This window comes from Eleutherodactylus coqui, chromosome 3 (genome assembly GCF_035609145.1).
Source record: "Eleutherodactylus coqui strain aEleCoq1 chromosome 3, aEleCoq1.hap1, whole genome shotgun sequence".
NCBI classification, from domain to species: domain Eukaryota; kingdom Metazoa; phylum Chordata; class Amphibia; order Anura; family Eleutherodactylidae; genus Eleutherodactylus; species Eleutherodactylus coqui.
This window is the reverse complement of record NC_089839.1, coordinates 278,816,375-278,839,966: the sequence shown is the minus strand read 5'-3', so window position 1 is coordinate 278,839,966 and position 23,592 is coordinate 278,816,375. Positions and strand designations below refer to the sequence as shown.

At 39.8% G+C, this 23,592-nt stretch overlaps 1 protein-coding gene across 2 annotated transcripts in view; it reads right to left on the bottom strand.

The window, feature by feature from the left end:
• Window positions 1-9,107: 9,107 nt before the first annotated feature.
• Window positions 9,108-23,592, bottom strand: part of ASTN1 (astrotactin 1) — a 516,497-nt gene continuing 502,012 nt past the window's right edge. For both annotated transcript variants that reach the window (XM_066597485.1, XM_066597486.1), the window contains exons 19-23: window positions 21,065-21,216; window positions 19,434-19,569; window positions 18,800-18,900; window positions 11,733-11,916; window positions 9,108-9,698 (exon numbers count right to left, since the gene is read on the bottom strand). In XM_066597485.1, the coding sequence (XP_066453582.1) occupies window positions 9,461-9,698; window positions 11,733-11,916; window positions 18,800-18,900; window positions 19,434-19,569; window positions 21,065-21,216 (811 nt within the window). In that variant the 3' untranslated portion in view covers window positions 9,108-9,460. The remainder of the gene's footprint in view (window positions 9,699-11,732; window positions 11,917-18,799; window positions 18,901-19,433; window positions 19,570-21,064; window positions 21,217-23,592) is intronic.

Below are 23,592 nucleotides of genomic sequence, written 5' to 3'. Positions count from 1 at the left end.
TTGCAAAAATATAAACATATACTGAGGTATACTGATGACAGAGCCATCTTCCTCTCCTAGGCAGTTGGGACTCGAAGTAGTCGTAATATATCTTACCCCTTTTATGACTAGGGGTCTTAATCAGCACAAATACACATACTGAAATGCAAATTTTGTATGGAATTCTTAATTTCGTTTTTTTGGGTCTAGCCAAATACCGTATTTTTCGCTCCATAAGACGCACTTTTTTCCCCTCCAAAGTTGGGTGAAAAAGTCAGTGCGTCTTATAGAGCGAACGTGCCGAGATCAGACCCCGCCGGAGCTGAAGAGGATTGCAAATCCTTCTCACTGTGCTGCCGGCCGTTTGCATACAAAGCCGGCACAGCAGTAGAGCAGAGCGGCTGCACAACAGCTGATTGCTGGGGGCGGGGGAGGAGCAGGGAGCAGAGCGGCCGCACAACAGCTGATTGCTGGGGGCGGGGGAGGAGCAGGGAGCAGAGCGGCCGCACAACAGCTGATTGCTGGGGGGGGGGGAGGAAGAGCAGGGAGCAGAGTGGCCCGTACAGCAGCTGATTGCTGGGGGCGGGGGGAGGAGCAGGGAGCAGAGTGGCCGCACAACAGCTGATTTCTGGGGGCGGGGGGTAGGAGCAGGGAGCAGAGCAGCCCATACAACAGCTGATTGCTGGGGGCTGGTGGAGGAGCAGGGAGCAGAGCGACCTGTACAGCAGCTGATTGCTGGGGGCGGGGGAGGAGCAGGGAGCAGAGCAGCCCGTACAACAGCTGATTGCTGGGGGCTGGTGGAGGAGCAGGAAGCTATTATACAGACAGGCAGCTCCTGCTATATAGCTGACAGTGTGATAAAGATAGCAGGTCCGCTCCACACCAGCACCCAATACAACAGCTGACTAGTGAGAGGGAGCTGCTGCTCTCCCCTGCATCAGCAGTCAGCTGTATGTACAGACACTCTCACATCTGCCAGCTACATAGGAGAGGGAGGGGCAGAGGGAGAAAGAGCTGCCTGTATTGTGTATATATTTGTGCCTAGTTATGCATAACCATAATGATACATGCCATGCAGGGTTCCTGGAAAGTTGGGTGCCAACTAATGGAATCATTACATTATCACACATCTCTTACAGGATCCTGAATGCCAACTGCAGAGTTATGCATCCTAAATGACAGGCTGACCTAGTGGTATATACTTCATTCCGAGGCGGTACTACTGCTGTTTATTTCTCCTGTAATACCTCCCTCACTGCCTGGTCTGGGGAGTTCAAAATATTTTTCTCCTATTTTCCTCCTCTAAAACCTAGGTGCGTCTTATCATCAGGTGCGTCTTATAGAGCGAAAAATACGGTATATTGTTTTTTGCATACTACATAGTGCATTCTAATTTTTCCAAAATAGAGTGTGAAAGCATCTTTCCCTTCTCCAATCTCACTTTCATATGACACATGAGAAAAGAGAAGATTCTATACAGGACAGATTACAGTAAAATTAGTTGCCACAACCAATTTTTCCTGTGCACTCCACAATTAGTTGCCATGGGGATCTCAGGATTGGGATCCACACCCATGAGGTCCCAATGATGTTTCTAGGATCGGAGGTTGCTAGTAAGATCAGGATTTGGATGTTGTGTAGTGTTCAGCAAACTGAAACGGTTGAACCCTGTTTTGTGTTGAACTTTGCTAAACGTTCAGTTCAACATGAACCTGAAACTCAGGTGGTTCATCTTGATGGAACCTACTAAAATGATTTCTTCTTATTTATTAGCACTATTGCCTTGCAGCATTGGGTTCCTAGGTTCAAATTAGACGAAGGACAACATCTGTTTGAATGTGTGAGTTTGCAGAAACTCAATAAAACAGGGAGAACATATAAAATCCATGAAGATGTTGTCCTTGGTTAGACTTGAACCTAAGACCCCAGTGCTGCAAGGCAACAGTGGTAACCACTGAGGGGAGGAGGAAGAATAAAAGGAGGACTTTTATGGCTCTTAGGCAGTTTCATACAACAGCTTTAGGTGTATTGGTGAAGTTCCAGTTCATCTCGAACGAATATGGACCAAATAAAACTTTTAACCAAAGTTTGGTGAACTGACCAGACTTTTAGAACTTCACTCAACTCTGGTGTAGGGAGTCCTATGGGGGCACAATCAGAGGAGTAGACAGAAATATACTTCAGTTTTGCAAAAATGCCATGCAAATCTGGACATATATTTTGAGTGGGTGGTCCTGAAATGTTTTAGCAGCAGTCTGAGTCTGATGACAACTTGTTTTGCTACACAACAACTTGAATATATTCAGCCTCTATTTAAACTGGAAATGGAGGGATGGTAGGATAAGGTGGCATGGGGGGAGGGTGAGACTTAAGTCCAGAAAATTCTATAAGGAATAGTTAAAACATAGAATTTCCCTTTAATTATTATAATAATGAAGTTAGTTCTCTTCATATATAATCGAAATTGGTACAGAAAGAGGTTTAACATGTTGAGTTGAAAGCTAGCAACCTTATGTCTTCTAAAGAACCTACCAATAATGAAATAGCATTTAGCATTCCACTCCCTTAAATGCAATCTAATAGACCAAAGGAAGATGTTTCTGAAGTGGAAATTAGCCCCCTTACCAACTGGACCTCTTGGTAGCTGCACAGTTTGCACAAAGGATATGTATACTCCTGGTTATAATCTCTTACTAGAATATTTTACCTACTTTAACCACAACTATCACTTGTGGTTATTTCAGCTTTTATTCAGTTTTAAGAAGGATTTTGGCATAGAGTTCTATTTTTTTCCTACTGAGTGCAATAGAAATGTTAGCCTGGAGAAATCTTGACACATATTGTAACATATCAAGTACTAGTAAGTCGTACTTTGAAAAACCCTGAAGACATTTCAACACTCAGCCAAGACTTTCTTAACCCAGCTGAGGAGTAGAAAGAGTTTCCCAAACTTTGCAAATGGGGTTAATTCCATTACCTTAACCCATGAACAGTGAATCTTATTGACACTATTAATAGAGTTGAAAGTTAAATTAAAATCCTAAAGCATTTGTGTTTTGTGTGAATGTGTAGTGACAATCTAAATTTAAGAATGGGAAGAAGTAATATTTTTTAAGGTTTAACGCAGCAGACGTGTGGTACTTAAAGGAGCTATATACTTGAATGGGTTCCCAATATTTCCATGCTAACATTTCTCCTGAGAAAGCTATTAGAGGTTAATAAATTTGCAAAACAGTTTGATATGAGAAAGGGTATATTTGTGTTATTTTTGTAGACTACTCGTTAATAGGACATACCACCCAAAAAGGCAAGACAGCTTTCATATTATTACTCATTTACTAACTGGGAATTCCAATGTCCGATCTTTATAGTTAAGATTGTTGGAGACTATGAACTCATTGTAATTTTAATTTGAGTGAAGTTAAGGATTCAATATGTAACTTTGGTTGTAGAGTTTGGTCATCCCTTGTGATGTTCATAAGTATGTGGTTCTCCAGAGCTGAGAGCTTTGCTCAATATGATTCTAAGCTAGTCGAGAAGAATCCTCACCAGTGACACCTCACATTGATTTAGTATGCCATAAGAGTACAATTTAACAATTAAGTTACTTGGTTGGTTATTTACGTCTATATAATAACCAGATAAACATACATGTTACAGCCAAAAGAACATGTTAACATAGGAATTTATTGCACATGCAGTTGTCTGTTTTTTTTTTATCTAGTAAAGAATTACAAGTCAAATAAATTCAGGATATTTAAAAATGCACATTATTTTTACATCATGATTGATCTAAAATGGTAATAAAATCTTTATTTGTAGTGAAAAATTCAGAAACATCCAGATCTTTTTTTTCCACTGTTAATTTTGATGCAAATTAAAGAGATTTTTCAAAAAAAAAAAATAAGGAAGAATTAAAATAAATGATTGTAAAACTTAAAATTCAAAATTTTTCGATCTACTTACAGTACTTTAGCACTGTTGCTGCAGACTAGAGATGAGCGAACGTGCTCGTTTAGGACAATTACTCGATCGAGCATCGCTTTTTTAGCGGGGAGCGACGGTGGGATGGAGCGGGGGTTAGCAGGGGAAGCTCTCTCTCTTTCCCCCCTACTCACCACGCAACCCCCTGCTCACCCCCGGCGCCCCCCGAATCTTTTCGCCCGATTAGGCAGTGACTCAAAAAAAGCAATGCTTGATTGAATAATTGCTCTAAACGAGCACTTTCGCTCATCTCTACTGCAGACCCTTCCCTGTCTATGACTGTTTACTCCTGCATTTAAGAAGTATCACATTTTATTGTTCAGGGTGAACCATGGAAAAATAGACCCCCTCTGACCCTGGCGCCGCACTCCTTAGAGGAAGCCGTAGCTCTTTCATTTAACCACAGTATAAGAAATTCAATCTGTTTTGTAATTAGTTGCTATGGACAACAAAGACAGATTTTCTTTCAGACAACTTTCAAAAATCTGCCCTATTGTTTTTTTTTTTCTGCAACAGTGGATAGTTATTGCCGAAAGCTATGTGCGGAGTGGATCAATTAAGGAAATGCAAGAGGCCTTTACCAACAAGTGCTCAGGCAAAAAACTACCTGCTAAACATACTATTCGAAGCCTGGTTAAGGAATGGCACGAAACTGTGTCTGTTGAAAACATGAAGAAACCAAGGTCTCCATCAGGCCAGATATCCAAAGCTGTGACATTCAGCAGTGGATTACAAATAGCCCTTGAAGATCAATTTGGAGACTGTCCCAACAAGTTGCTGCAGTATGAGTGGTGTGTTGGTGAGTTGTTAAATCTCTGAAATTGAAACCATACAGAATAAAATGTGCAGGAACTGAAGGAGTTCAACAAAACATTTAGCAGGTCACGGAAATTCACAGAATACTAGATACTGATGTAATGAAAATCCCCACCTGACTCATGAAACACCACTGCGCAACCAGAAATTTGGCATTTGGTGCGCAGTGTTAGGAACACAAATAGTGGGCCCAATTTTCATCAAATCAGCTGTGAATACTGCAGTTTATATGTACAATAGTTTTATGACCAATTAATACCAGAAGAATGAATGTACTGCTTTTTCCAACAAGATGGGGCATAGGTTCATGAACTATTTACTGAAGACCGAACTGTTAGCAAGGGGTTATGCCCACCATGTTTCTCAATTTTTATTGGTGGTGAAATTTAAAGCACAAAGTGTATGTCCAATAATCCGCATACCCTGGATGAACCCAAGGAAAGCATCAAAAACACTATCTGCAGCATCACTGGTAAAAAGCAGGAACAGTATCAGCCAACATGTTGCAAATGTGCCCACATCTGTACAGAAGTGAACCAGGACTACTTCCAGCAACTGTTATAACATGTGGGTAAATCAATAAAGTTTTGGAAAAAACTATTGACTTGCTCATTCTTCCTGTTGCAGTATTGTCAGAGGTGGGCTACTTTTCCATGACCCACACTGTAGTAGGCTGTGATTAGTCTCTATGAAAAGGTGACAAGTTGTTCCTATAAGTGACATTTCATCTAATACAGGAGTAAATAGCTACAGTTGTGGATGGGTGGGTGGGCAGCACAGTTGCTTGAACAGAAGACAATCGTAGGGTAAGTTTACTGAAAATTTTTGGATTTTCCTATTTTGCAACCATACATCTTAATTTTCCTGGAGAACCCATATAGTCTAGTCTTGGTTTCTTAGTATCCGAGGAAGCCATTTCTGAACAATGTTTCATTGGTAGATTTCCATAAGTGTGTTATAGATAGGTGTGTAATAACCAATCACAATAAAATGTTTGTACAGTTTGACAATAAGAAACATCTGGTTGCTTTTAACAAACAAGTAGTTATCACATTTTCTCAGAAATGTCTATTACCATGCTATATTTTATAATAGTAATACAGTAATATGCAAAAGAGTATGTTCATGAAAGGAATATTCAAAGAAGGTATGGCAAGATGGTTGGTTGGCTGGTTGACTGCTGGTTACATTTTTTAAGTGTGACTTTGGTAAGCCAAACTGTGCTGAACAATGTGTCCCCATATAAGTAACTGAACAAAACTGTGCTCTCACAACTATAATGGTTTCCGTTGACACTGGAGCCATGACATTTATGATCATGGTCAGGACTGGCTCTCTTGGTGCTTAAGGTAGGAGTTTCAGAACATGGTGCCCATAGTCATCCCTTAGTCTCTTTTATCAACCAACGTCCTCTACTGAGAAGCAATAATTGTTTACAATGAATGTTTGCCATACAGCAACAGTTTACTCCTGTAAGACAAGCACCTTTCTCCCACCAATGAACACTTCTTTTTAGAGCAGGAGAAGCACTCCTTGGTTTCCTGGCACCTAGCAACTACACCGTGATCCACTATCAGTGCACAGTAAGGCTGGACAAAGAAATGTAAAGGCTGATTTCTTTTTTTAACCCCCTTCTTAGTGGCACTATGATCAACTATCTACTTCCTGACATGGCCTTGGTTATGGTAGATCTGTTGCGTAAAGGATCCATTCCTAACTCATTCTACTGATAGGAGTTGATCAAATTTCCATCAGGTTTCTATTTCTCTTTTAGTTAATTGAATAGAATAGACTATGCTATTCTGGCCATCAAAAAGCAATGGGAACCCTACAGAATGTACTCTCATGGTATGAGCAAAGCCTAATGTCATAGAAAAGTTTATGGTTGGAAACCAAGTTTTCAGGCTTTGGTGACTCATACATTGCAGCATTTCTTAAATTGCAGCTAGTGTCCTGTGTTCAAATGTAATAATGCAATTTGATGATTACTTCTTAGAAGAAAAAAATGCATTAGCAACAAAATCTGTGTATGAATAATTCAGCGAGGAGCAAAAAATTCACATAATTTGCTCATCCCGATTCATAGACCACACATTGATTGTCAACTCTGCTATCAAAATAGCATGTTTCATTGAGTCAGAACAGCAGATCTTCCTAGTATAGGGTAGTATATTTTATTTTCCATTGCTAACAACTGTACTTGTTAATTTGCTCTTAAAGGCTATGTTTTGCATTTGTGAAAGGGTTAAACAATTTACAAATTTATAATAAAATATGACTTATAAACTGAGGTGTAAATCAGTATTGGAGCAGATGAGAACGGCGGATGTTACCCCCCCTCCCACCGCTTCACCCAATTAATTCAAGTCTAATAAATACATGTTTCCTGGGAGCACTTCTCTGAGACCCTGCACTGCTGTTAATGCCACTTATTCGCTACAAAATAGTGCAAAGTACAAAATAAAATGACTCGTTTTAGTAGTTTTTGGCAGGATGCTCCAGTCTCCAGATAACTTCAACTTCAGAAAAATTGTTTTTCTAACTTGACATCTATTGCTGATCTCTGTTTTGGTTCACCTCATGATCCTGTATTTCTGCTCTTCTTATTAATGGCCCAAGGAAAGGCCGATTCACATTTTATGGATTATACAACATTGTAGTTTTGTGTCTACAAAACCAATGCACTAAATGATATTTGAACCCAAAAGACCAGGAGTTAAAAGTCAATCTCTACATCATATTTATGTCAATTTGGAAGCCACAGAAAATAAAAGTAATTTATCTTAATTTTTGAAAATAAAAAAATCACAAATGATCCAAGATGAATAATATACAACTTTCTACAGATGCTAAAAAGTAGTTCGGTTGAGCTTCCTTCTGTATTTTTTGCACAGTGTGTATGAATGATTTAAAAGAATCTGATGGCTGCATCTAAGCATTAAATAACAAAATGCAGAGGAAAAACTGCTAATCAAAGTCAAGACTTGAAGTTCTGTGAAGGTTGAAGCTTATTGAATCCGTTTTTGTGATCCACAACCTGCTAAAGAATATTGTATTGCTTGATTAGTATTTTTCAAAACGTAGCTTGGCCACGGATGGGTACCCATTGGCCACCCATCTTATTATTCAAAGTAAACAACTGAGTAATCTTTGTGGCTTCTTATTTTAATGGGTAAGTAAGTGGAGGGATTTCTTCCAGACCCAAAAAGTTGAAACTTCATGACATACATTATAGACAATCAATTGGAGTAATAGAACAAATGGACATGATTGGCTGGAGACTTCTGGTCGGGACTAGGGAGATGTGTAGACAATAAAGTGATTCCATAATGGATGGGTAATGAGTGGTAGTGAATACCAGTTAATGATTTATATTGCAGAAAGCGTTGGTCTGAGATTGTGGGAGAAGCTAAAATAATTTTTGGGTTTGAATCACTAGTAGATTAAATGCCTAACAGTTGTGTGGATACAAGATGCAGAACTAAATAAAAAAAAAATGATCAATGATAAGTATAAAGTTGTAGTTATCCAAATTGGGAACTTTAAGAGGATTTATTTCTGAAGAGTAAAATCATCATCAACAGAAAATATCAAAAAGGTGGTACGATGGAGATGAAACCATGAATGGGGTCAATGTTTCAAATGAAGAGATACAAAAGAGAGGCTATAGATTCACAATTCTCTAGAGAAGCTTTAACTATGGGATCATGTTGCCGTGATGAAAACGTTCAACTATTCAACCAGCTTAACTTCTCATGATATTGCCTAAGCATAAATTAACTTTTAACATAATTCATCTTGGCTTTAAGGTCCTGGTCTATTGAGATCAATAAAAAAGTTCTGAACTTATTTTGCTAGAAAAAATTGTGAACTGTAAAAAAAGGCCTTTCTGGCTCGTGTCAAATTATTTCGTGGAAAATGGACTTGGATCTTCTTCCTGGGGCAAAGCTGCTACTGAACCTGTTGTTGCAGTTGTGCATGTGGAAGACACTGATAAATAGACCAAACCCAGCTAGAATCAGGCACTGTGTGATCAGCTTTGTTGCCTCTAGACTGTTTTTAAGCAAGATCAAGAAGAAATCAGAGCTCCAACAAGGTTAGAAAACTCTCAATGTGGAATTATCTTTAGTTATCACTTGTAGATATAGAAAAGAAGGGGTTCATTTTATATTTCATAGATCTTTAAGTTGGACATTCAGAGAACACTGACTTTCACTACCAATATACCAAAAGCATTGTATAATTTCCATTACATTGTAAATCTTGGTTTACACTGCACAGACCTCATGGCATAGTGGGGTAAACATCTTCATGACATAGAGCCTGAGTTACGTCATTTTTGCAACCATTTAAGTACTTACGTCCATAACATTGGGTGCAATACTGTGGGACATTACATGATATACATCTGGGGTTTTGGGATTCCAGTATTACACTTGCGTTGTGTTTAGTGCACCATGACTGAGGAGGTCATGACATCTCTTGCCATGCTTATACATCCAGAAACTAACAAGTGGCAATCAATTATGTTGTCCAGTTTAATTTCTGTTGTAAGATCAGATCTTGACACAGGAGAAGTTGATCAACAAGTCTTTTTTTGTACAGTTACGATTTCAGCTTGCTTTTATATGAAGCACAACCTGTTCCTGAGTCCTGGTACTGGGTTAGGCACCAGTGACTTTCAGTTGTCTTTGCTGTCTCCATAATCATTGCTCAACACTATAAGTATTTGTTCCTCACAGTTCTTCCTCAGGTCTCTACTCAGTTCAGTCCAGTTCATTGCACTAGGTTTGGGCTCACTGTAGCGACAGGCTAGGTAACGCAGAGAAGAGCGTCGTAGGCTGATTCTTGGCTCTCCTAGGAGATAGCTGCATCGTGGACTCAAAGCTTCTAGCTGAGATAGTACTAAGCCAGCTTTCCTGTAAAAGGGGTAAGAAGTATGACTAATATTTCTTTGCACAGTTCATTGGGATTAATTAAAATATTTAGTTGTGCTGTAGAATAGACTCATCTAGCTCCAACATTAAACAACAGATACAATGAACAACCTATTCTGCTGATGACCCAGTAAGGATATATCTAAGCATAAAGTATGCCACTTTAATTCCAAGCATTACGCTCATAAGTAGAAATATACACTTGTACATTTAAATACTTACCATGTAAATTGTAATAATAATAATAATAATGAAAACACCACAAAGCACCACAACATATAATAATAACACAGTCACTAAGGGTTAATGCCCACAGCTGGATTTCTGCCGCATTGTACGCGGCGGAAATCTGTGGCATTGCCCCGCAGCTTTTAGGTTCTATTGAACCTAATAGCTCAATGTTCACGCTGTGGAATTCCACCACAGAATTTTGCGGCGTGAAATAAACCATGGCATGTTATACATGCCACAGAAATATGTGCAACCAGGTTCCATTGTAGTCAATGGAAGCTGGCCATCATGTTATACTTCCGCTGTAGCACAGCCGAAGTATCGCATAAATACACGGCCCTGCCCACCACCAGGCGCATCAACTGACACTGCTGGCGCATCATACACTTTACTGTGCATGCGTGCCGGCCCTCCATGCGTACAGAGGATCCAGAGTGGTAAGTATGGGGGTTTTGGGGAAGCACCATGGTGGACTCCGCTGCGATATTCCACTGGCGGAGTCTGTCACGGCCGTGGGCATGGGCCCTAAGGCTGTCCTAACATATAAGATAGTTGTCAACCTAACACTCATTCAGCCAATAGCTATGCCACCCAACCATTTCATACATATGCATGCTTGGGATTAAAGAGGGGGAAGAAAGATGCTGCCAAACTCCTCTGAGAATACACAGATTGAAGGAGAGTTGGGAGACCCCTCATAGATATTAGATAATCATCCAGACCCAACTAAATCATTGGGTTCTGACAGTATACATCTAATTTGTATGGCCACATCAATAACTAGAAATGAGCTCATCTGATTCACTAATTTACCCATTGGTGAATTTCACTTTTTCTTAACAAAGGCCATTTAAGACAATTGGGGTAAAACTAGAAATCCAAGTGAAATGCTGACCAAGTTTTCCTTATTAGTAAAGTAATAACTGATCACACCATATATTTGTTTTTCAAGTATTAACAACTATTCAATGAAAATTTTAAACAAGTCTGACAGGTCTGATATCAATAATAGATGATAACGGTTTCTTATTGGTGAGCCAAAAACCATCCATTGTTAAATTTCTCTTAACAGATAATCATTTTGGTTAACGTTGTAAATTTTCATCTATATTAGAGTATACTTTATGGTCATCTTATCCTTTTAATTCTTACAAGTCACTCTGTACACTATAGGTCCTTACTAGTGATGAGCGAGCATACTCGCTAAGGGCAATTGCTCGAGCGAGCATTGCCCTTAGCGAGTACCTGCCCACTCTAGAGAAAAGGTTCGGGTGCCGGCGGCGGGCAGGTAGCTGCGGGGGAGAGCGGGGAGGAACGGAGGGGAGATCTTTCTCTCCCTCTCTCCTCCCTGCTGACTGCCGCAACTCACCGCTCCCCCGCGCCGGCACCCGAACCATTTCTCTCGAGCGGGCAGGTACTTGCTAAGGGCAATGCTTGCTCGAGCAATTGCCCTTAGCGAGTATGCTCGCTCATCTCTAATCCTTAGCACTACAAAAAAATAACTGCTGCTCCATGTTAATAGACTGTAAATTAGAAATTCAAAATAAATGCCCCCTCTATGACATCACTTTCTGCTCTGTTCCTATTGGCTGAAGTTGCACCACACAGACTTCCCAATCTTCCTGCCCCTGCGTGTACTTTGTACATAATACGGGTTATCTTCAGAACTCTTTGCTTCTTTTTAGCTAATTCCTCTTCTATAACAACAGAACAGAAAGCACTCACTCTGCCGTTTCAAGGTAATACAACTGTACAAACAAACTGGAAATTTATTGAAAAGAATACCTGGGCCCCAGTTCATCCTCACAACGCCAGGTAAATTCCCCAAAACTCTGGAAGTGCTGGTTGTAGTGGAATCGTACACGGTGTAGACTGGGTGACCCCAGTTCTAACAGGGTGTTGTAAGCTGTCTGTTGCTCCTTACCGCTGGTGTAGCCATTGAAAAGGTTGTATATTTTATCGGCCACCTCTGGGTTGGAGTAAACAAATGACACAATTAAAGTTGCATTTTTGAAAACTCATTGTCACTGTAATGACCACGTAGTAAACTACAATGAATCAGATTAGCCTTTAATTCTCACATTTTTTCCCGATTACATTATTTCCTTAATGACAGAGCTTGAAAATACAATACAGAATATTCAGGAGATGCACTGAGACAAAACAATAACCCGTTTAAATGTTCTCTGTCATCTTTAACAGTTTATTAACTTCAGCCTTAATTATGTTTAATTGGTTTGCCAAAGAAGCTAAGCTGTAGGAACTGTTGTAGAAAATATCACTGAATATACAAAATATAACAGTTAAGGCCATGGAGCCCATCTCAGAACTCTCCAGCAATTTATTGCATTTAATTAATTAGAATTGCCAAGAAATGTGATCTTGGTCTCTAAATTATTTTTAGTATTTGGGGATTTTCATGAGCTGGAACTAGTTATGTGCAAGGTTTTCAAGCTTGTTTAAAGCCACTGCTGAAGCTGTGAAAGCGAGAGAGTTTCCCTGTATGTAAATTAGCCCGTGACCTCGGAGTGAAGCATAAAATAAAGTAAGCAAGTTTTCTAAGTATCAGTTTCAGTGTCCACATTAGAATAGAAATTCTAAGGGATCCAAGTGACTTCAAAAAAGGACTGGTCATCAGTGCTAGACTAGCCGAGCCTGGGATTTCAAAAACTTACAACTTTTTGGGGGGTTTTCTCATGCAATGGTATTAAGAGTATACTAAGAGTGGTGTGATTGAGCAAAAATATCCAAAAAAGAAACAGAATGGCAGCATATATAGGTGCAAAAACTTGCAGAAGGGTTTATTCTCCCATGCCCATAGACAGCTATGTTTCGACCTATTAGGTTATTATCAAACTTGATAAAGACCTATTAGGTCAAAATGTAGCTGTGGACATAGGAGAATAAACCCTTCTGCAAGTTTTTGCACCTATATATGCTGCCACTCTGTTTCTTTTTTGGATTATACTTGGGAACAAGGTTCAGGTTCCTGGGTGGCTGATGCCTGTCTGGAGTCCTATCCAAGATTGGATTTATTGTGTGCTACTGGTAAACCTTTTCTATTACTACTCTAATCAAAAATATCCAACTTGGGATTCTGTAGACATAGACCACCAATCGATGAAAGGGAACAAACAAGCCTGTGAAGAATTGTTCTGACGCACACGTGGTACACAGTCGAGAAAATTGCAACCAAATACATTGCTGGTGCTCCAACTAGCGTGTCCAAAAACATAACATGCCGTTCCTTAACACACATGGGCATTAGTAGCAGATGACTGGCTTGAGTACCATTACTCTCTAAAAACAACACAAGTGAAAGACTCCATGGGGTCAAAGAGTGCAAAAGAGCAGCAGAGCATGGGACAGAATTTCTGAAGAACAATATCAACGCCAAGTAGAATCTTTGCCACAATGAACCACGGTGGTTTTGAAGGACAAAGGAGGTCCCATGCCTTACTAGATGGCCATTCAGTGAATTCACCCATCCCGGCCCACCCAAATCCATAAACGCTAAGATTGTAACTCAGCATGAAATCTAAGGGTGGTCGTAGACGGAGTCCCGTTCAGAAGACAGAGATTGCTTAGATGCATAATTGGTACTTTTAGATTGAACATTTCAATATTGAAATTTTCTTCCCTCCATAGATAAATATGTATTTTAGAGTAAGTAAGAAAATGCATATAAACTAATAAAAAGTGTCAGACAAAGTTAAAGTTACTTGTATTGCAAGTGGTGATAGCTAAATCTAACCCACAATGACATCAGACTGGCTCTTTAACAAAACTATGAAAGGAACAGGAAATTGCACTTCCTAAAAGCCATAGGGATAGACCACAATTGAATACATTAATATTTAAATGTCTCTGTGAGAATATATGGTACCAATTCTAAAAAGCCTAGCGTGAACAGTAAAAAAAACATTCTACTTTCTGTTACATGCATTTTTGACTACTTTATGTAATCCTGATCTCCTTGTTACAGAAAATGAACAGAGAAGGGAGGGTGTGGGCTACCAAATTTCTCTTGGGGACCAAAGTTAAACTCACTATAACACATCAATCAACATTTTACTTCTCAGGGCTTTTTTTTGTATTTTGTGATGCATTTTATATGTTATTTTTTCTTTTAACATCCTCTACCTATTAATTTATTTACAACAGCGAGCATCTCGTCATGAAATATGCACAAGATCGTAGGAAGCTTATCATGGTTCTAAGTAAATATCTTAACTTCTACTTTATCTTAGTAGCAGGAAGACAAACATGAATATAAAAGAATCAGAGTACCGAGCTTAATGTAAGCCAATGTATAAGTATATTGACATTTCAATCATTCCCTTAGGTGTCACTTTAGCTTTCTGTTTGAGAAGAAATCATACGACTATCCATAATGTATTTCGTTCTACACTTAAAAAATACAGTAGAAAACATAAACGATACCTTAAATGTATATAGTCATAGAAAGGTAGATAGTTGCCTGTAACGAAGCTCTGCGCCCCAATCCAAAAACTATAATGGAGCCTCCCACCTACAATATATCATTTAACATCCTGGTGTCTTCTTATTGGGCAGAGGGGCCTTAGGGTCTCCTCAGATTCCACAGCCTGGGTGTGGCTCCTATCAGTGCACTCCCTATAGCTGTCCCCCTTGTTATAGTTCTCAGTTATGGTTTTACCCCAGTTACAAGGAGTTAATCAAGACCTATAAGGAGTCCTCATTGGCAAGGATTTGCTTGCTGTATTATTGCCCTACGTACCTTAGAAAAATGAGTTTTCAAAAATCCTTGCCTTATGCTACAGATATAGCAAAGTTTAACTTGATGCTTAACATGTTAAGATAACTTTCTTAACCACAGTTTACTTGCCCTTTCAATACCTTTTCAATTTATTTAGGTAAGATAAGAATAGAATAGCTTTTCCATGGTGTAAATGGAACCTATCACATTGAAAATGCCAACCATTCTGCAGGCAGCATGTCATAGAGCAGGAGGAATGGAGAAGTTTGATATATAGCTTTGTAGGGAAAGGTTTGATATAATTTGTATTTCATTTATTTACATGCTCTCTCTAAGCTTAGAGGTCTAGTAGGCAGTCCTATCAGTGATTACATAGTATGCTAGGCTGAATAAAGACAAATGTCCATCCAGTCCAGCATGTTTCCGCCCACCCATGTTGATCCAGAGTAAGGCAAAAAACTCCCAATTGGATAGAAGCCAATTTACCCCATCCTGGGGAACAAAATTCCTTCCCGACTCCATAATGGCAGTCAGAATAATCCCTGGATTAACACCCATTTAGAGAGGGTTCCTTCCAGACCCAAGTTCCGCAGTCAAAAGATCTGTATGTACAGACATACATAGATATCTGTTGGTCACTGATAGCTCCGCCCAGTGGACCTCTTAGCTCAGAAAGAGCAGCGATATAAATGAATATAATACAATTTATACTGAATCTTTTCCTGCAAAATCCTATTTCAATCTGCTCAGCTCTTCCTGCTCTATAACATGCTGCCTGAAGTTTGGACACCATGTTCAAGCTGACAGGTCCCCTTTAAGAAAAGTTTGCAGAACATTATCACAGTCAAGTTAAACTTTGCTTATGTACATCTGTAACAAGCTCTTGGATGTGCTGGCCCATGCATGGCACTCAAAGAATTCTTCCAAAACCTGCCCCTTTGCCTTTAATAATGTGAATTAAGTCCTCTACATCATGCACAAACTGAGTTTAAACTGAACAATTATCGCTCATTTTCACTCTTTTGAACTATTTTTGGAATGATAAGGCCTTAAAGGGGTTGTCCCGCGCCGAAACGGGTTGTTTTTTTTCAACCCCCCCCCCCCCCCCCCCCCGTTCGGCGTGAGACAACCCCGATGCAGGGACTTAAAAAAAAAACAGCACAGCGCTTACCTGAATCCCCGCGCTCCGGTGACTTCTATACTTACCGGTGAAGATGGCCGCCGGCATCTTCTCCCTCCGTGGACCGCAGCTCTTCTGTGCGGTCCATTGCCGATTCCAGCCTCCTGATTGGCTGGAATCGGCACGTGACGGGGCGGAGCTACACGGAGCTACACCGAGCCCCATTGAGAAGAGAAGAAGACCCGGACTGCGCAAGCGCGGCTAATTTGGCCATTAGACGGCGAAAATTAGTCAGCTCCATGGGAACGAGGACGCCAGCAACGGAGCAGGTAAGTAAAAAACTTTTTATAACTTCTGTATGGCTCATAATTAATGCACAATGTACATTACGAAGTGCATTAATATGGCCATACAGAAGTGTATAGACCCACTTGCTGCCACGGGACAACCCCTTTAATCCAAGAATCACAATGCTCTGTGCATCCTAGGACTAGCGCATGCATAGTATAGCAGTTTTAGGCATTAGGGTGGAGCCTCAGGTGCAGTAGCCGCAGGTCTGCAGAGTAGTCAGGGAAGAGCAAGGAGTCAGTAATGGGAGGTCTCAGTTTGCAGTACAGATGGAGGAGGTGGGTAGCATAGTCAGAAGGGGTCAGCAACGGGAGGTCTCAGCAGAATCGCAGAGTAGCAGGCAAAAATAGAGCTTGGAGCACAATAATCATGCAATGTATGAAGGGACAGGGCCAGGTTTATATAGAGGACTTAATCAGGAGCAGGATGGAGTTAGGACAAGAAGGCAGGAGAATTTGTCCAAAGGCCTGGATGGCTCAACAGGGAGAGCCACCAATCTGCTAGTAGGAGGTCGTCGGTTTTGAGCCCTGACACATAGTTTTTTTTTACCCTGTTGTTTGTACCTGTGCCGGAAGTAAATACACAATAGATCCTTTTTTACACAAGAATTTTCAGGGTCATGTGCAAAGGTCATCTGCGGCAGGGGCGTAGCTAAAGGCTCATTGGCCGGGTGCAAACGTTTATCATGGGGCCACCCAACTTCTTTTAACCCCTTAACGCAGAGTCATCACTTGAAGCTCCTGGGCCCCAATGCAAAACCTGTAACAGGGCCCCCAACTATAATGCTTTATTGATAGTACTGGGCTTCCTCCTATATGGAGAAGAGAGGCATTTTGGCCCCCTCTAAGGCTCCTGGGCCTGGGTGCAACTGCATCCAATGCATTCTCTATAGCTATGTCTGTGGCGGAGGCACATGATATCCTTATGGGTCTATGTTATTTGAAGACTGCTTCTGGAGACAAGTTCATCCATAATATGGCTTACAATGAGGTATATCCGTCCCTGAACACCAATTAATTTTTAAAAATCTGAATAATTCCAAAAATCTTTGCTGATTAATTTTTTTATTATATAATACCAGTATCTGTAAAAGTCTTTTTTTCGGAGAAATTGTAAATTATAGGATAGTCCTTGTCGTTTAATTAATTTATGAAAATCTGATTTTATGTCTATTCATTTTTCACTATCTGAAATAAAAGCATTATTTGTTTTAACTTGAATGATTACATTCACACATAAATTTAAAATTATGAACTTTTTAAATAAAAGCTGTTTTTATTATTTTAATTTAGGGCCAGAGGATGACTGTTGAATAAATTGTTGAAAATATTCTATAACAAGCAGCAACAGTGCATAGCCATACGATAGTTAATGCAGAAGTAGCAGTCATATGCAGGTCCTGGTACCCAAGAGTGGGCCAAAGGTTCACCTGCCATATTCAAAGATACCAATATAGTAAATGGCACACTGTAAGTTTAAGAAAAGCTGCAGTTCACTCGTTAAATCTACCACCATTATAGTACCAATAATCTCCTGCAGTCTTTGTTTATTTTCTTGCAGAGATGATGTCATGCTCATGTACATGACTAAGGGATGTTTGCATGTACAGTATGTGACAACTGATGCCAGAGACTGGATATAACAGTCATGTGGATGAACGGTGCATCATTACCCCAACCAAATACACAAAGACGGATGGGGACCTATGAAGCATGAGTACTAGAGGAGTCAGTGGAACTATTAAAGGGAAAGGGTCATCAGAAAATGACCTATTGTGTAAAGCAAGTTTTTATGTTAAGTATATATTTTAAGAATTTTTTGTTGAGTAATTTTAAATTTCTGATGCCAAGATCTATATATTAAAAAAACTAAAATCCTGCAATTTTCACACTGACCACTAAGCCTAATAACAGTCTGACACTTTCTGTTCTGTAGAGAAAACTTTTCAGCCCTCATCTCATCATCACATCAGGATTACAATTGCAGGTAACATCTATATAGATTTAACACAGGATCCACATTTCATAATAGTTGCTGGTCACAGTTTACCTCCTCCCTCTCTTTGCACAATGACCTCTACACAGTGTACAGAGCATGCCTACAACACTCTCCCTAAAAGTCAATTTCGCCAGCTCCCATCATTACGTGAATGGCCTATGTGGCTGCTGTGAAGCATATCTCTAAATGCTGTTAACTGCAGTTCAGGCAAGATGTCCGACTCTATAGCCTTTATAGACAATAGAATAAAAAATCTACAATTATAAATTGGAAACGGTTTCACCATCTGATTTTAATTGATAAAAATTAAAGGTGATACATTCCCTTTAAGTAGGAGTCTTGTAGAGTCTTGCAGAGTGTTAAGACAGCAGAACTGCAGTCCTAGACTCTCTCTCATGACCTGAAGGTTGCGAGTTCAATCCCAGCATGGTTCAGGTAGCCAGCTCAAGGTTGACTCAGCCTATCGTTCCGAGTTCGGTTAAATGAGTACTCAGCTTTACCTGGAAGGGCTGTGGAATAAGTTGGTGCTATACAAGATTTATTTTTTATTTAAGTAATGTTTGCTTACTTTATATCATTTCCAGCAGCTAATTTAATCTCTTAAACTTTGAGATAGGCCTTTTTTTTTAAGCATAAATCAACTTTTACCTTGTGACTTTACATCATCCACCTCTGGACATGGCATTCGCACAGTCACATGACTCGGCTCAGAACGTCTGCCTGTGTTATCCACTCCCCATAAGGTAAACCTAATCAAGGCGAGAGACAACACTATTTTACTTTGATCAACACATAATCCATGCTGCAAGTTTTCTTATGTCAGGGAATAACAGGGGTTAAGCTTCAAAACCTGTCTATGATGAAGATGGCAAATTATATTACCTGCTACAATTTCAAGAGTGGAACCCTTAGGCAGGGTGCAGAGCTTATCATACTTTGGCCAAACTAAGACCTCAACTTGAATAGATATTACCAAAGATGATTAAATAGGAGTAATATGAAAAGATTAATTTACCAAACCGGGGTTATTAACGGGCCCATAAGTCCTAAGGCAACAGCATGTCACCTGTTAAATAATACGGGGACTATTAATAGTAAAATCTATTAACCTTTTTTTCCCACAATGCTCCATAATAATTCACTTCAGTGATTCACTTTACTAATGTTAAAGATGGTCAATTTAAATGAAAATAGAATCAGAGCACTTTAACCGGCAGAGTCTGACTCCATTATATCCCTGATAATCAAATAACAGTATGGAGCGGCGGGGGATAACTCTCACGTGTAAGAAGTGTCAGACTCCAGGCAGCGGACCACAATCGATATGACGGAGGAATGTTTGTCGGGTACTTGGGCTGGCATCACACAGGGAGATTTGGCTCCTGAGATTATATCTTCCACGAAACTTAAGACAGTCTCTGAGGATGAAGATGATAGGGAAAAATAAGAACTAGGGAATAAATGGAACAGTAATGAAAGGAGCCTATAAATAATGGAAATGCAAGTATAACGGAAAGAAGAAATACTACTTCAAGTCTATAAAACAGAATCCGTACTTCTACGCTTAGTGATATTTAAAATAATTTCTACACTTGCCAACAGACATTGGGGCAGATTTACTAATACTGTCTGAAAGTCAGCAAACTTAAGACATGACAATCTTAAAATTCTGCAGATTTATCACAGTGGCTCTGTGGAGTAATAAATCTGTTGAATCTTTGGATGGTCTAGTTTAACTTTTTCCACTTATTAGTTCATGCCAAAGATAGTGCCGTAACTTGGTGCAATTTTTGGTGCACAATGTTGCATTTCGGCCACACTCCCTTTTCCAAAAAGTAATGCCCCCTTGATGAAAGAGTCATAAAAAGTGTCAGAAAGTGTCTAAAGCTTGTAGTAAATATGTCACAAAGCATGTTCAATGGTTTTCTGGTGCAATTTGCAACAGAAAACTTTAGAATTTTGAATAGTAAATCTGCCACAATATTCGTAGAACTGGATGGGCTTTATAGAAAATGGGAGGGCTTTATAGAAAATAGGAGGGGTTTGAAGAAATTTGCATTAAAATGGTGTTGCTGATATGTTTGTTCGTGAAAACAAATAAGGAAACTCCAACGGCGCACATCCAGGGACCCAGGTAAAATATACTCCTGACAAAAGAAATGGCAACACCAAGAAGGAAATGCCATGGAATCATGGAATCGGGAGATGCTGCAGGCCATCTTCACAAGAATCACTGGGAGGATGGCGGAGCTACAGCGTTGGATCCCCATGGCAGAGGATGGGTAAGTGCTGCTCTTTTTGTTATTTTAAGACACGTGGAGTTATAGTAGGAAAGTTGTCTGGTAACCAGACAACTGCTTTAAGATATTCTTGTTGTCTCTCCATTTGCATTTCCAATTGCCCTATAGATGAATTCCCAATGTGGCACCTGTATGATTCCCTTTACTTGTATATGAGGTCTGTTCTGCACTCTTGTGTGGATGATGACTACAGGACAGATATACTATATGTGGCAGTGCCGGTAAACCCTATGAGTGTCATTGTTTAAAAGGAAACATGATTTCCTGACTTCCATTTTTGCAGAAGTCCAACATCAGCATGGGCTCTTACAGGACTCAACACGGATGTAGAGCGCACAGTGACGGCACACAATTTTGTGCAGTGGCGTTACTGTATGGACCAACATGAGGAAGTGGGGAGTAATGTAGTGGTAACTGTGTTTTGTGCCAGAGGAAACTGTCATGTAAAGAGCAGAGCAGATGGCCTGAATACAGCAGCCATAAGATAAGTTGGTAGGCTGGTAGCAGAAACTGAGAGTAATTGGGAGGCATTCCTGCACAATGTGGGCTGTGAGTGCAAAGTTAATGTTATTTATTGTGAAAGAAAAAAAACTCTTCTCACCGTCATTGTTACCGACTTCCATTTTGGAATGATCCAGTTTATCAGTAACCTTCTCATAACTGATAAGATAGTCTACTATACGAGCTCCAATGGGGGATTCATAATGCATCCATTCAAGCACCAGGAGGGAACTACTGGGCTCCTGCAGCATAGACAGATGTAACCTGTAAGGACATAAAGGAGGTCTTGAAAACTGACAACCAAAAAGGAGTGTACTAGAGCTAATAAAAACATTAAAGGGTTATTCCCATCTCATAAACTGGAATATCTAAATCAATTAATATTGACTCTACCACTCATGAGAATGAAGCATCCACACCACTTCTTTAGCATTGCATTCCAAAACAGCTCTACCCTGTACAATGGTGCTCATTGCTGCCCATTGCTCCCTGTATCATGGGGCATCCATTGTGCTACACCAGATGACAACCAAAGAGCCAATGCCCTCTCCAATTTTTAGAGGTCTTATTAACATTGTCCAGAGTTAAATAAAATGTATTCAGATCACTAATCGAAAGTGATTACCTCTTAAAGAGACCCCCCCTTCTATAATGCCTATTATTCGGAGCTGTCCTGCTGGGCAACAAAGATTATAATAAAGAGTACATACACCATCAAATGGTTCTCGATCACACAATAGCCTGAGTTCTATCATTGATTGTTGTAATTGATGTTTTGCAAAACCCAGCTAAGCAATAATTAAAGTAAATTGCCTTTTTATTAAGTGGGCTCTAAAGAGTGATACATCTCACTGACAACTATGGTCGATGGGACATTTGCCAGCTCTTACATCACCTCTATGTTGTTGGAGCCATCATCAAATAATAAATCTAATCTTCCCATTTTCTTTAAGAGATCTATGGACACTTCCATTTGATCAATACCCAGTGCTTCAGACCATTAAAGCAGCTGCAAACAGTCATTGGTCTTGTGTGTTGAAATATTGGACGTTGTAGAGAAAGTCTAATTTAATCCCTTGCTTTGCCCAGAAAAATGGCAGGGTAGCACAGAAGAAGAGTGCAGAAAGCTGGGTTAACACACAATCAATCCAGGTTTATGTTTTGAGTTTACAGATGAAAAGGTCTATTCATTCACATTCTACAAACAATTAATTAAATGTTGGTCAATTGTGCTTAAAAGATAATGTCATTTAAAGGGCCACTCTGATGAAAACACATCTTTCTATGGCTGCCCCCCTCACCTAATTGCCTGTTAAGTTATGAAGGTGTCCTCTGTGTATTCCAGTTACTTCAGCACAGTGCAACCCCTCTCTGATGCTTATCAGGCACCATCTTGATGCTGATCTTTTTTACTTTCACTTTCAATCAATCCCATGATGCACCAGCCCAGCATTAGATAGGGCTATACCATTTTTGCCTGCAGGGAGGCCATTTTAATTATCATTACCTTCCGTAGTCACCTAAATAAGCTACAGACCATAAGTATACAATCAGGAGAATGAGCTGAGATCTCCTCTATTATACCAGTGTGACAGGAGCCATGTGATTATCTAAGCAGTTCTTGTGGTAGATTAATGTAACAGTATCACACCGACTTAGAATCTGACCAGAAAGTGAATACATCACCCCTAGGTAGATCTGAGCTGATCAGAATTGTGATCATATGGCCACCTGAGGAATAAGAGGCTGAGAGTTACAGACAGAAAGAAATACTAAGCAAGGTAACACTTGCTCACTTCTATATACTGGTGGGATAGCTATATAATGTATGAATTTTTAAAAATAATCGGTGTGGCCTTTTAAAAAGTGTTTCTACACTTTAGACAATATGTTGCTTATTTAACCCTTTCCAATTTGTATCCTGGTTTTCCTAGGGGACTTACTCTTTTTCTGCTGTTATACAACAACACTATATGCTGGCTAAAGCCAGTACTGCGTGAGGTGACATGTTGGATAGGCTCCGACAGCAGAGAGGCTGGTAATATACAGTAAGAGAACCCCGACGGACGTCTTCCAACATCGAAGCTGTACAGCCTTAAATCATAATGTCTTCAGATGTCAGACAGTGGATTGGAGAGGGTTAAAGGGTACCTTGATGAGCTGAAAAAAAATGTCCACCTGCTAGAATCCAAATGATCATCTGTGATCTGAGTGGGTTTCAGTTATTCCTGCAATGCCATATTACACAGTGTCTAATCACATCAGTATGTTGTCAGCATAATGCAAGAGAGAACAGGTCGTTCAGAGTGATAGACGCTTTTCATAGCTGCTCTCTATTTTGGTTAAGCGATGAAGATTCAGAACAATGGACCCCTCTACTGACTTCATTTGCCCAGTAGGATATATTACAATGTTTTGAGTTTTTTCAATGCCCAACAACCCATCTTTACCAATAACCAAGATCTACTTCAGTTAGGAGTGCGGTAACCTGATAAGGACCAAGTGCCTTAAAAATATGGCACTTGGTCTTGGGCTTTAATCCCACATCATCATAAATATATTGTTTAAAGCACCTGCATGAACAAGTCTGGTGCTCAGCTATCAGAGACAGCTAAGGAACTAGAGAAGACAGAAGCTAAG